The sequence below is a fragment of the Paramisgurnus dabryanus genome, chromosome 2 (genome assembly GCF_030506205.2).
Source record: "Paramisgurnus dabryanus chromosome 2, PD_genome_1.1, whole genome shotgun sequence".
Lineage (NCBI taxonomy): Eukaryota > Metazoa > Chordata > Actinopteri > Cypriniformes > Cobitidae > Paramisgurnus > Paramisgurnus dabryanus.
This window is the reverse complement of record NC_133338.1, coordinates 50,443,174-50,456,904: the sequence shown is the minus strand read 5'-3', so window position 1 is coordinate 50,456,904 and position 13,731 is coordinate 50,443,174. Positions and strand designations below refer to the sequence as shown.

At 33.3% G+C, this 13,731-nt stretch overlaps 1 protein-coding gene across 1 annotated transcript; it reads left to right on the top strand.

Annotated features, from left to right (window-relative positions):
* The first annotated feature begins 1,109 nt into the window (after nucleotides 1-1,109).
* LOC135743777 (transmembrane 4 L6 family member 4-like) lies at nucleotides 1,110-13,476 on the top strand. Its single transcript, XM_065261614.1, has 5 exons — nucleotides 1,110-1,321; nucleotides 5,428-5,493; nucleotides 9,972-10,108; nucleotides 10,219-10,436; nucleotides 13,176-13,476. The coding sequence occupies exons 1-5, from the start codon at nucleotides 1,145-1,147 to the stop codon at nucleotides 13,196-13,198; spliced, it is 621 nt and encodes a 206-aa protein (XP_065117686.1). The 5' UTR covers nucleotides 1,110-1,144; the 3' UTR covers nucleotides 13,199-13,476.
* The last annotated feature ends 255 nt before the right edge of the window (nucleotides 13,477-13,731 follow it).

The following is a 13,731-nucleotide window of genomic DNA, read 5'->3' as shown; positions in this document are numbered from 1 at the left end:
AATCATTGGATGAAAAATCAGACTGGATTTGACTTGTGATCCCCACAAAGGTAAAAGTCCTGTTTATTTTTGCATGTTGTTCATTCGGACTTCTGTAATAAAATACTACATATGCTAGAACATCTGTATCTCAAAACGGCTTTACAGGGGGTATGGCTTAGCTAAATGAGATGTAAATGAGCCCTATTGACTCTCCAGCCAGGGAAAATGGAAAGTGTTAACTTTTTTCTTTCTCAAATTTCTCAGCATTCTCTTTCTTGAATGTGTTACATTCAAATGGCCACAACTTCTCCAAATCTTATCAGATTGCCATGTGTTACACATCGTTAGAAAGCTTAGAAACCGCACTTTCAGAATCTATGAATAACTCAAAATGCCCCAGATCTGACTTGTATCCCTACTTTCCGTGACTGTTCACAAATAAATGTACCTGTCTTATGAACAAAAATACATTTTGACACACACTTTTTTATATCTTCATTATTGATTAAACAAGGTCATGTCAAGATATAAATCATAATTAAATTAATTGCTAAAATCAGACTTGATGCTCATTATCACAGAATATGTTTTTACAGACTGGGTCACATATAAAAAATTTGTTTTTTTTGTCATAATTGTGCAGATTTTTCTCACATATTTAGACATTTGTATCCATTTATAATTAAACTATGGTTAGATGAGGTATGGATGGATGAATGCAGTGTGGATACCTATCTGTTATAGACAGATATATAAACAATATCCACTTCAAGTATATAGACAAAATAGTATTGAAATGTTTGCTTGCAAACTTAATTTTTACCAAGTGTTACACCTAACCCCTTGCCTTTTACACTTAACCCCTGTTCATTTGTAGCAGAGAGGTGTGTGTTGCCTGTGTAAAAAATATAATGAATCAAACTCAGATTAAAGATTTTTTTAATGATTGAACCAAAACCAAAAAGCATTAGGTTGCCCCCAACTTTTTTGATAGGTACTTTAAGTTTTTACAGGGTGTGGTTAGAGGAAGAATTTCGAGGGCTGGTCTTATCTTAAGCCAGTGTTTATAAAGACCTCAGCACTATGAAAGAGAGACGTTTTTGGTGGATCTGTGATACAGAAATCTTTTCATCTTCTTTAGGAGAAACACACAACTCGCAATATGTGTACGGGAAAGTGTTCGATGTGCATCGGGATAACTTTGTACCCATTAGCGCTCATCTCCATTATCTGTAATATAATACTGTTTTTTCCTGGTTGGGATGTTAAATACGCGCAAAAAGGACAAATTACAGAGGAGGTAAAAAAACTGGGAGGACTGGTTGGAGGAGGTGTAATGGTGAGTTTATAGAAAAAGAATTAGGATATATATATATATATATATATATATATATATATATATATATATATATATTCTATGTAAATGTAAATATCCTATGTAAATATTTGCTCAAATGACTATTAGGTTTCAAAGAAGATACTGTGGTTCTTATAAGTTGCATGTTGTTTGCTACAGATAACTTATTTGTAAATAAAAAATCTGCCTTCATTTACAGTTTATTTCAATCGCTATCAAGCCCTTACACACACTTCAGATACTTTTTCTAAACACTTAAGAATTTTGGGCCCCTTCCTTAAGATAATTGTTCGATTTTCATACCATTGTGTGTAGCTATATAAAATTACTCAGTTGAGTGTGTTTATTTTATTTTACAGGTCGCATTTGCAACTAAAAATAAATGCCAGAAGCAAAAAAAAAGATTTATTCAAAAAACAAATAGCCTACCATTTTAATCTGGAAAGACAGAAAACATTCACGTGATTTTAAATATATCACTAAAAGAAGAAAAATGCATGAAGATGCATTTATGGAAATCTATGGAAGGTGCTTTGAAAGTCACGGCAGTCGAGTTTTCTGCATGGTTTTAGAAGCGAAATGTGTACAATTATGTTTAGCCTATAATAGTTCATTCTTCAGAGTTCATATTGATGATCTAGATGATTTAGTTCTTACGAACTGACTGTATTCGTCAGAAAAATACCAAATAACTTCTATTCTCTTTATGTCGCTGTTCTCTGTCCGTCTGGTGGTATGTGTTCCGTCCTCCACTCATGACAAAAAAGCGTGGCCGGCAAAATTTAAATTAATATTACGTTGATCTTTAAGAGTGTGCGCTTCGCCAGTGACACAGAAATTGCAAAAAGCACAATCGGCTAAAGTTTTAAATATGATGTTGATTTTTAAAAGTCAAAAGCATGCCGCAATCAAATCTGCAGATGGGCATGCAAATTTAATTTCTGTGCACTGAAGGCTGTTTTTTGAAAAGTGATTAAAGTGATATACTCCATAATATGATTTTGCACATCCAACAACAACAATATCATTACAAAGATAATACTGCATGTTTTTGCATTTGGTAGTATATTGCAGTAGTTTATATTTGTTACGTAATGAGATGCACGGTGTTGTTTTTAATGTTCTTTTTCTTTAATATTCACAACACTTATCAACAAAATATTGATTAAAACCAAGAGACAAATTATTTTTAACGAAATTCATTTGAAGCAAACATTTGAAGCAAACAAAACTTAATTTCAACTCGAAAATTATGTCATATTACCCTTCAATCCATTACAACACCCAATATATGGTGTTTAAAATTAGAGTCTTAATAATCTAATTAAATTAAAACAAAACATTAACAACATTACAACAATATTTAAACACAACAATACTCAAACATAAATATAAAATAGACATTCTCTATTAGGATATGTTAAAAACAATCTAATATAGCGTTTATAATATCTGCACTAAGTTTACTATTTTGGGCAAAACCTCCGTTGCAAACCTGAATAAAAATGAATCACTTTCACTTTGAAAATGATGCGCTGTCACATTAAAACCAGCTCTTAGTCATTTAAAATTTAACTCAATGCCTAGACAATTCTCCTATTTCAGGTTTATTTAGAAAATAATATTTTTAACTACGCCTATTAAGTTATTGTCCGTCTTAGAAATGCAATAGTTGTCAGCAGTCGCTATGCTAATATTTCCTTAAATAAAGCTCTTGCTGTCCTTAGTATTAACACAAATATTTTTTATTTTTCATGAAACATATTTACGGATCAGCATGAACGCTTTTTGGTGGCATGTGAGATCTTACCTTGAAATTCCAAACTGTAGGGCTGCGACTATTTGTGGTAACTTTGCATAGCAAACCCACCAACCTGATCCCAAACCAAAATGTTGCCTATCCACCCATATATCCATACCTGCACAATCAAATTAAAAACCACCAGAACCGCCAAATATGTAATTGCATCTACTAGGTCATGCTTGCAACTGTTTTTTAAAAGTGTCTCAATTCTACTTAACACAAAGTCATTCACAGTAGTTTTATATTAATTTACTTTACATTTTACTACAGTGTTAATAATTAAACGTGTAAAATAAAAAAAAAACGGAAAAGTGATGACGGTGGGGCCCCCAAGCGTACTCATGGGCCCATATGCCTGGCATACTCTGAACCCCCCCTAATGGCGCCCCTGCTCACACCTACAAAACACAATTGGCCAAATGTATAATTTTCTTTTCAAAAACACATTTTGTTAAATATATACTGTTCATTTCAAAATAGAACACATCTTTCTCTGCACACACTAACTTAACAAAAACACTGGATATCTGACTCAAAATGAAATTATTCCGTCAAAGAATAACACTTGTTTTCACTTCACAAGGTACATGCAGTCAATCAAAGTACACCAGGTTTCGAAATACTGGCTATTGTTGACATTACAAAAACTGCATAGACTTTTATGTTTCAGTTTTACAGATATTTGCATGCAAAACATGCAATCCATCGTTTTTACACTAAATTTCTTGGTTGGTAACTGTATGTCCACATGTACAGCAATGTTCACATTCAAAAGCTTTCCAGTGATTTTTCTCTTTACTGTTGACTACAGGGGATACAGTATGATAGAACCGAAAAAGTTTTACAGTATTGATCTTGATCATTATTAAAGAGCTTTCCCCTTCCCCCTAAGGGTGGAAGACGTTGCATTCTTTAGAGGGACAAAAAATTCTACATATGCATTAGTGTATGACCTTAATGACATGTCAGATGAAAATAGAACACTTACCTGTTTGTTTGTTTGTTTGTTTGTTTTAAAGATGCATATAATGGAGGCAAACGTTGACCGCCTCAAATTGGGTTGCACTTTTTCACCAGCCTATTGTGTGAAAACGACATGAAATGTGTGAATTGTATGGCCAAAAAAGACAGATGCTGTGCTGATTGTGTTTAGAGTTATGAAAATGTGACAACTGGTTGGACAAATGCTTGTTAGCGACTGAAAAAAACTGTAATCAGTTTGATGAAAAAATTAAGGAAAGTAGGCAAACTAAAGTTATAAGAAACCCAGAGACATTGTTCTTGGGTAGGTTTAATAAATTTTTTACAGATTTTAGGACACATTTCTCAATACATAGGTTTTGCAAAACTCTTCACACAGTTCTCCTAACCAATTTTCAGCTTGGAAAGGCAGTTCAATTTACATTCAAAATGCACTACAACTACCAAAACAAATTTTTCACAAATTTTCTCAAATCAACTCATTCTTCCAGAACACTAGCAAAGGTTGACAACCGACAAACACACTTTGTCACCCACAAAACAATGCCTAAAAAACACTAACAACATAGCATTATACAATGTTTTCTTGTGTAAAACAATGACACTTTATAATTCACTGCAATATATGTTACTGGAATGAATCAGACATGCAGAATTCTTTAATATTTTATGTAGATTATTTTAAATTGTTTTGCACGGAGTAATTCCAAAATACAAGAATTTGTATACACATCCACTGATACAGATACAGTCTTTTTCATTTGGCCAATTGTTTTTATAGCATTTAATTTTAAGATTTAAAATATATTTCATTAAAATATTACTGTAGAAATGTAGCAAATTGCTGTCTTATTCAGTTTTGTATTATGTTATTGTTTTGAACATAAGTTCAACAGTTTTGAAAACAGTATGTAAGCATGTGCAAATTGGCCTGTATGTATAAAGAGTTTTGGCAGTTGTGTCTGAGTGAGAAAAGAATTCATGAAATTTGAGAGATGTAGTTATTGAATGTATTTTGTGCCAAAACAATGATAATTGATCCTCAGTTTATCCCACATAGACTTCTATTGTGCTCACTGTGAGAAAAGTTTTGCGAAAGTGACCTTAGTATTGAGAAATGTGTCCTAGCGTCTGTAAAAATATTTAATTTTCTATGTAAAGATGTTGCATCAATTGGGCATTGCACAAATGTGACTGGTGAATGTTCAAGATGATTTATTCATTGTTGAAAACAATCTAAAAATAAATCAATATATGAAATGACAAAATAATGAAAAAACTAAAAAAATGTCTCTGTTTGCAGGTATTGATCCCTGCAGTTCATATTCACATGACTGGAAAGCATGGCTGCTGTGCTAACCGCTGTGGGGTGAGTTACAAACCCACCAACATACTCATTTATTTTTTTGTTTGCAATTTAATAATATCTACAATCCTTTAGAAATTCAGTTATGCGCTGAACATCATTTTTAAACAGCATGAAATGTACACTAGGCCTAACTCAGGATAAAATTCAAGGAAGTTGTGTTACATGATCCAGTATAAATTTGAACCCATGCAATGTCTATTTTAATCAAACTTGAAGAATCCCAATACCATAAAGATCCAGGAACTCAAACAAGCATAACACCCAGGGCCGGCGCTACCTATAGGCAGAGTAGGCAAATGCCTAGGGCCTCCATAACTGCTTAATCTATGTGCGCTAGTCCGACAATCACTACTGACAGCAATAGATAACGTTTTAAGGTGATTTTATGCGGCACTGCAAGAACCGCAGGCGGATGACATTAAAGTAACACAAGAACAATTTATAAGCAGACTCCTCTATGATTTCTTGATTTGCTCTTGCGGCTCTTTGTTGTCATTCGCCTGTCAGTTCTTGCAGCGCTGCATGAAGTTTAAGAAGCCTAGATTAACAAAATTCTAATCTCTGCAGCTGACTGACTTTAAGTGACGCTCAAAGCAGCCATCACGTCCTGCTTAGCAAAACCGACATGCAAATACGCAGTGCAGCACATGATGCAGGTATTTTGAAATAATGCATTTTAAAAAGAAACTTGGCTTTGTTCTGTGTATCAGCTTCATTTCAGGTCAGATCAAACTTGAGCGTTGGCTGCTGACTCTGTTTAGATACTTCGAATGTGTCTGCACTATAGCATCGTGTGGGGAGTTGAAAAGAGTCAAGTTAAAAAAGTTTGGATTTAAATTCAAGCTGCAAACAAAACTGGCATTATTAAAGTACCTAGAGTAAACTGTCTGTATATCTTGTAAGTCATCTACACTTTATTTAAGTTTTCTAGTCATGAAAACATGATGCATATTTATTGAAAAATTACTATTTAATTATTTTGCTTAGTAGTTTTCCAGCAGCAGCTTGTATAGATATTGCAATACATGTGAATATATCCAAAGTCTATCACTTTATACTGTATACTGGTTTAGTAAGAGAGGAAATCCTCTACACGCCTAGCTAAAATTTAAAAAAACAATAAAAGATACTGATGCTCATTTAATATAATAATGTCTAGAAGTTTTCATCTGTAGTTTTTTTTTTATGGTTAGGGTGTTTGCAATGTAGTGTTGTCTTTTAATTTTATTCTTTGGAGAAAACAAAACTGTTAATGCATCCACAACAACAACAACAAATTTTACCCGTTTTAATTTAATTTATGTTTAACACGTGTGGTTTTGCATAATTTCTAATTACATTTTAACATAAACTTAATCAATTTGTTAACTTGATAAAAAAGAACATGTTTGATAACTGTAGTGCTTAAATAAAGAAAAAAAAGAAAAAAACACTTTCTCACGTTATTCTGAAAATCAGAGTGGTGTGAGGGGCCTCCAACATACATTTTGCCTAGGGCCTCCCAATATCTAGAACTGGCCCTGGCAAAACCTGACAAATGAGAACATCAGGAAACAGCAGCAGCATGTGAAAAACACACATACATTTGTGGTTTTGTTTCTTGTTTGATCATTTTAAAAGTCATCAGGACAGGAACCCAAACCCCCAAATTCTCTTTCTCTCTCTCTTGCTCGCCCCCTCTCTCTCTCTCTCTTTCTCTCTCTCTCTCACTTGCCCTCTCTCTTGCTCACCCTCTTTCATCAACGGCTCAAGCCTCCATTGCCAGCTTTAAAATTATTGTTTTGGAACAAGCAAACGAGCCATTGGAGTGCCTAAAACCCCTTAGCTGTTATAAAATGCACTGTAACCCCACTGCTTCGCAGGGCTTATTGCTTTTATAAACTTCATATGCATAGCCGGATTTCATAAAATAAAACATAAATAAGTGTTACGCCAAAGAAAGTTGTTCCTCAGATTCAAGTGTGGCTGCAACAGAGCACAGTTCCCAACCAACACCAGCAAAGACACAATGAAAATATGATAAAAGACTGTGGTGTTTATTTTCATAAATCAACATTCATCTAATTTATACATTAACATTTATATCGTGCAACTGTTGAAGCGATAATCAAATATGCTTGGAAGCATGCTTAACTCTTTCCCCGTCAGCGTTTTTAAAAAAAAGTTGCCACTCAATTTTAGTATAATGGCTTCCAGAAAAAAATATATATTTAAATAAAAATAAAATGAACAAACACTCTGCTTTTAAACAAAAAAACTGTTTCATCCTACCATCATTTGTTCTTTAATCACCTCTCAAATTGTCAGCTTAAGTGAAGATAATTAAATTTTTTGTAAGATCAGATTCAGAGCCTGATCAAAACTACACAGTGTTTTACACAGTGGTGAGTGAATGCGTCAGTGTTTACAGTTTTTTTTATCGCTTTGGTACTATTTTCACAAGTATGTGGTAAAACCTCACAACTGTTAGTACAAAACTCAAAGCAGATCATCAAAAAGTCTGTTTTTTTCAAACATGTAATCACATGTTCAATTGACTTAATAGAACATATAAAATTATACATTCACTTTTTCCCATACATAATCAGTGTGTCATCAAAGAAATACCTTTCAAATGAAGTAATTGTCTTTCACAATGCAATGCTCACAATACTTTTGATATGCTTCTCATCTGATTTGCGTAAATACATTTGACCAGCACTAAATCCAACTGATCTTAATGGTTAATCACTGAACCATTTGGTAAACCTATATATTTTCATTTCAACAATATACAGTATATGGATTTTGAGAACTACAGAAATATAAAAAGGTGTGTTTGTACGAACATATAAACGATGTGTAACCACACATAATAAATACTCTTTCTTGCTTGATTTTACATAGTGGTAACCACAATTGGTCATTATAGTAGATATACTGTAAAAGTGGGGGTGGAAACATTGGCAATTTCTTTCAACATGGAGCAGGACAGATAGCAATGAATAAGAAGCGCTTGTGGACAAGGGATCCGTCAGAGAGGTGGGCATGATCACCAACAGAGAGGTCAAAGAGGTGGACGAAAATATACGGCCAAATGCTCAAGACAGGCTTGATCCAAATTACAGTAATTTAATATGTGCATTAAATGTTATGTTTTGTTCTCATTTAGTTACATTATAGAAAGTATACCTGTGTTAAAATTATATCTGAAAATTAAAAACTAATTTGCCCAAATTATTTGTAGAGGATGTCTTCATTGATCCTTCACTTCACTTGAATACACATAGGATGGATATTTTGAAAATTAAGATTATGTAAATGTTGGATAATGTAAGTGTATTGCCTAATGTGAAACAATGCAATCTGTGTTTTATTGTACTGTAGCATATTAATTTCAACACTTCTAAGGCAGATTTAAAACATGTATGTTGCATTGTTTGCTGTTGGATGAACCGATTGTTAAAAGTACTAAACTGAAAGAAGATCATACTGTTGTGTTTCAGTGATTGAACCAAATGTTCTCATTACATATTACAATAATCTTATATTTGAAACAATGATTATGTGGACTGAAAACATGTGCAACTTATACTGAAAGCATTACATCAGGTTTTGAAAGAATGACTAGCTGCGTTACAAGTGTGATCAGTTTGGATTTTTGTACTAAGTGTTTTGAAAATGTACAACTTTTGAAAATAGTACCAAAGCTAATAAAAAAAACTGTAAGTTGTGTAAGATCGCCACCTAGCGGAAATGTGAATTTGAGGTAGAAACTCCTCAGAGATGGTTTTTTCTTTATTGACGAGATGATTCGACAATATTTATAGACATTTATCTGGATATCGCTATAATTGTGCAAATGTAGAAAAATAAAAAAATGATTAAAGACTGTGGTGTTTATTTTCATAAATCAGTACGTAGCAACATTGGCACAGTGATACTTCTGTAATGCGGTCTGAACCGTGGGATTACCGGGGTACAGAATTTTATGATACATTTTTTCTATTTAAAAAAATGTCATTAAACTGGGGCCCCCCATTGGCACCATCTCAGGGCCCCCAGTTTAAGAACCACTGGTGTAGAGTGACGAAGAGGACGATGGATTACTAAACATTTATCGATACTCTTACAAAAACACAGGCCCTCCTATGTTGTAAAAAGACCTTGAAATGGAACTGGAAATGGTTGACTCATGAGTCTGATGTGTGGTTTGAAATATTGCATCTCTCTGTGGCTCGCAAATATTTGCACGCTTTAACAACCTCAATACTGTAACAAGATTTAAAGCGTAACAGTGACAACCTATAAGAGTCCACAAGACACAATACCAAAGCACAAACACAAAGTATAGTTATACTGTTGTTGAATGATTTAGAAATTGAGCTTGAATAAATAATAGTCATAATACTTACAATGTGGTTAAAGAACAGTTTAACTGAGTAAAAAAATACACTTTTCAAAACAATAAGTAATCTGATGGCCATTTTCTGTTTTAGATGTTCCTGTCCATTATACTTTCAGCAGTGGGTGTTGCTGGTGCCATTTATAGTTTCATAGTGGCACTGTCGGGGCTATTGAATGGGCCCTATTGTGATGTTGGTAATGACTACTGGACAACTCCCTTTAAAAATGAGTAAGAGCCACACCTTTTCAACAGAAAATGGCATAATGTGCTATCTTTAACACTCTTTTGCATTTCTTAGATTGTCCTATGATACTAAAAGTTGTCTCTATATCTCTCAGGAAAGCAGATTACCTTAAAGACCGCGCTTTATGGGAAAAATGCACTGAGCCAAAGAACGTGGTGAAATTTAATAGTGGTCTGTTCTCAATACTGTTGTTGGTCAGCCTTCTGCAGATCATCCTTTGTGGTATACAGATGATCAATGGCCTTTTCGGATGCCTTTGTGGAACCTGCAGGGATAAAGATAAGCCAAGACAAACCAATATAACAGTAACCTGTAAGTATATTACAGTTTGATATATTTATGACTGTCTAAGCTAAAAATCTGAAACTCATAGAAGTTTGGAATAGATCAAATAGACATATAGACATAACTCATATTGTACACTTTCAGTAATAGAAGCACTACAAAAGCTGTCACTGTGGTGGTACCCTTTCAAAGAGCATATAGATGCATCCCAAAGGTGCATATTAGTACTAAATATATAAATATCTAAACCAAAATGGTTCACATTTGGACCTTTTTAAAGGATACTGTCCCAGTGACAGCTTTTGTACTGTAGAAGTATCGGTAACACTTTATTTTACGACCCGCAAAGTACCGCGTAATTAAACCGAATTTACAGCGTACCTATTTGTAACAACAGAGTACCTCTACAGTACGTACTTGTAGTTATAAGGGAATAATATTTTAAGTTTGGGGTAATAAGGGGGTAAGAATATATGGAAAATTATTCTCTAAGTATTTCATAACTACAGGGTACCTTTTGTAATATTACGTGGTATGTACACTGTAAAAAAAATCCGTAGAAATTACAATGTTATTGCAGCTGTGTTGCCGGTAATATACCGTAGATTTAAATTTATGTTATTTACTGGCAAGAGTTTGTTCAAAGTTAAATAAATTTTAAATATTAACAAGTCTTTATCTTTACAGAATAAAACTGTACAATATCAGCCTCATGCAAAGCATTCTGGGAACCAGAAATCATCATCAACCTTTTTCTGTTTTTGCTTCAGATTTTGTTTCCCAAAATGTTTTGCTTGATCCTGTTCTTTTAGTTTTACTCTGTAAAGACAAAGACTTGTAAATGTTTAATGTTCATTTAACTTTGAACAAAATGTTGCCAGTAAAAACCATAAATTTAAATCTACGGTAAATTACCGGCAACCCAGCTGCAATTTCTATGGATTTTTTTTACAGTGTATGACTTACGCCCCTGGGTAATATGGTCTATGTGTAATATGTTTTTTTTTTTTATATTTGCTACTTACCTGATGAAGTGTTTTGTATAGCCTACAGTTGATGTCTGCAAATAAAATATAACACACAATAAAAATAATAGCAACTTGATCTGTATATGTATACATGAGTTACGAGGTAACTCTTATATTTGCGGGCTGTAAACTAAAGTGGGGCTTATTCCCCGATTGTTCTGTGTATGTACCAGGTAACTCTCATATTTGCGGGCTGTAAACTAAAGTGGTGCTTTGTTCACCTCTTGTTATAAATGTTATAGGGTAAATACCATAAACATACAGAATATTGTTTTTTTATTTTAAAACAACTTATTTCAAAACATCTTTAAAACACTATAATTAAGCCAACACTTAATGTTTATTATCACATAACTTTTATTTAAAATAAAAAGTCATAAAAAATGTTCATTGTTTTTGCGGCTTGGCTTCCTCTGTTGGTGTTCTTTTCCACTCGGATGATGAGTTGATGTCGTCTCACAAATGCTGTTCTGCATTACATATAAGAAACATAAATGAAAGCCTTCAGTAAATGTTTCTTCACTGTGCCTTGACAGAAACAGAGTTTTCTGAGCCAGTTACGTTAATAACTTTAGGCTAACTTATGTGCTAGCTAGCTGGCAACTTTCTTGAAAAAACATTGTTTGAAATGCGTGAGTCATGTATTAACAAAGCCAGTCACCTTATCCAGCATGCAGATCCTGCTAACATCACTCGCAGATGTACTCCACAGTGTAAAACGTTTTTAAAACCTCTTAAAGAAATTTCACCTCAGGATCGCGTTCCAGCAAACCTCCTGCAGACGGCCGCGCGCTCTACATCCTCGCAGTAGCCTACGCATGTCGTCTTTTGCTTTAGCGGGAGCTAATATCTGCTGTTGTTTCATTCTGGTTTGCCATTGCATAAATTATATTTGGCTAAAATACTTGTGTTTACAGTAAATAAATTGCAAAGCACCACTTCAAATATGTCCGCAAATGTAGGAGTTTCCTGGTAAATAGGGAATAAGTTGCTATTTTTATTGTACTTACCTTAAAAAAAGATAACCACATTAAATCAGCTGGACTTTTGTTATTAAAAGCAAGCATAGGCTACTAAAATAAAAGTAATGTGCTGTTATATTTATTTGCCGATGTGGCTCGTAGACATTGACTGTATACAACATTCAGTAGTCAATATGAAAAATTCACAAAAAAAATAAAAATAAATAAATAAAACATAATTTCCCCATAGACTTGACTAAGTCATACATACCACGTAATATTACAATAGGTACCCTGTTGTTATAAAATACTTAAGAGTATAAATAATTTATAATTCTTCATATTCTTACCCCCTTATTACCCCAAACTTAAAATATTATTCCCTTATACCTACAAGTACGTACTGTAGAGGTACCCTGTTGTTACAAATAGGTACGCTGTAAATTCGGTTTAATTACGCGGTACTTTGCGGGTCGTGAAATAAAGTGTTACCATATTAAAAGCATCCAAAGAACTCATGGAATACAAATCGCATTTATACTGAACCATGTTAATAATCCTTATTTCATTTAAAAAGATAAATGACACTTACTACAGTAACTGTGGCTGTTACTTCAGAAGTCTCCATATTGCCGATGCACACATATAAAAAATATACAGGCATGAAAGCATATCACCAGTTTATAAAAGCAGAATGTGGATGGACTTTAAAACATAAAACAATTAAAAATGTTTTGAGATTGTGCTTGTCATTTTACATTTGTTTTGTTTTTCAGCCGCTGTAAATGTTTCACTGTAAAGATCACAGACTTCATAACTACCATCCTGTCTCTTTAATCGGCTAACTTGCGTCCTCTTGTGGAAAGCTGTATTGTATTGTTCATTTGCTTATTTGATTCATTCAGTAGTTTCCATTCATTGAATAGAATTTAGATGTGAGATTTAAATGCATAAATGCTATATGTATTACATGTCAATACAAATGTATTTGTACTTTTTCATTTTTAGTTCACGTACTTATTAGCTTTGCACTGTTTGTTATTAAAACTGTTTGTGAAATGATTCAGAGATGATGTAAAAGAAATTGTCTTTATTATTAAAAGTAGCACTTGCTTTCTATTTGGTACTTCTTCACAGAATCTATAATGATTTCATGTCATGTTATTTCAAAACATTATACCATTTAAATAAAATATGCACACATTTATGCCTTTACAGAGTTATTTGGTTTTTTAAGGGTATAGGGATGTTAACATATATCATTCAGTGCAAAAAAATTCCTGTCAAGGGATTTTAAATGTTACACGATATATGGCACAAATATGTTCATGT

What these genes read in the sequence shown, in the direction of transcription:
- LOC135743777 (XM_065261614.1), top strand. Translation starts at nt 1,145, where the DNA reads ATGTGTACGGGAAAGTGTTCGATGTGCATCGGGATAACTTTGTACCCA. An exon ending in GCTGTGCTAACCGCTGTGGG is followed by an intron (nt 5,494 to 9,971) that starts GTGAGTTACAAA and finishes TTTCTGTTTTAG; the next exon opens with ATGTTCCTGTCCATTATACT. An exon ending in ACAACTCCCTTTAAAAATGA is followed by an intron (nt 10,109 to 10,218) that starts GTAAGAGCCACA and finishes TATATCTCTCAG; the next exon opens with GAAAGCAGATTACCTTAAAG.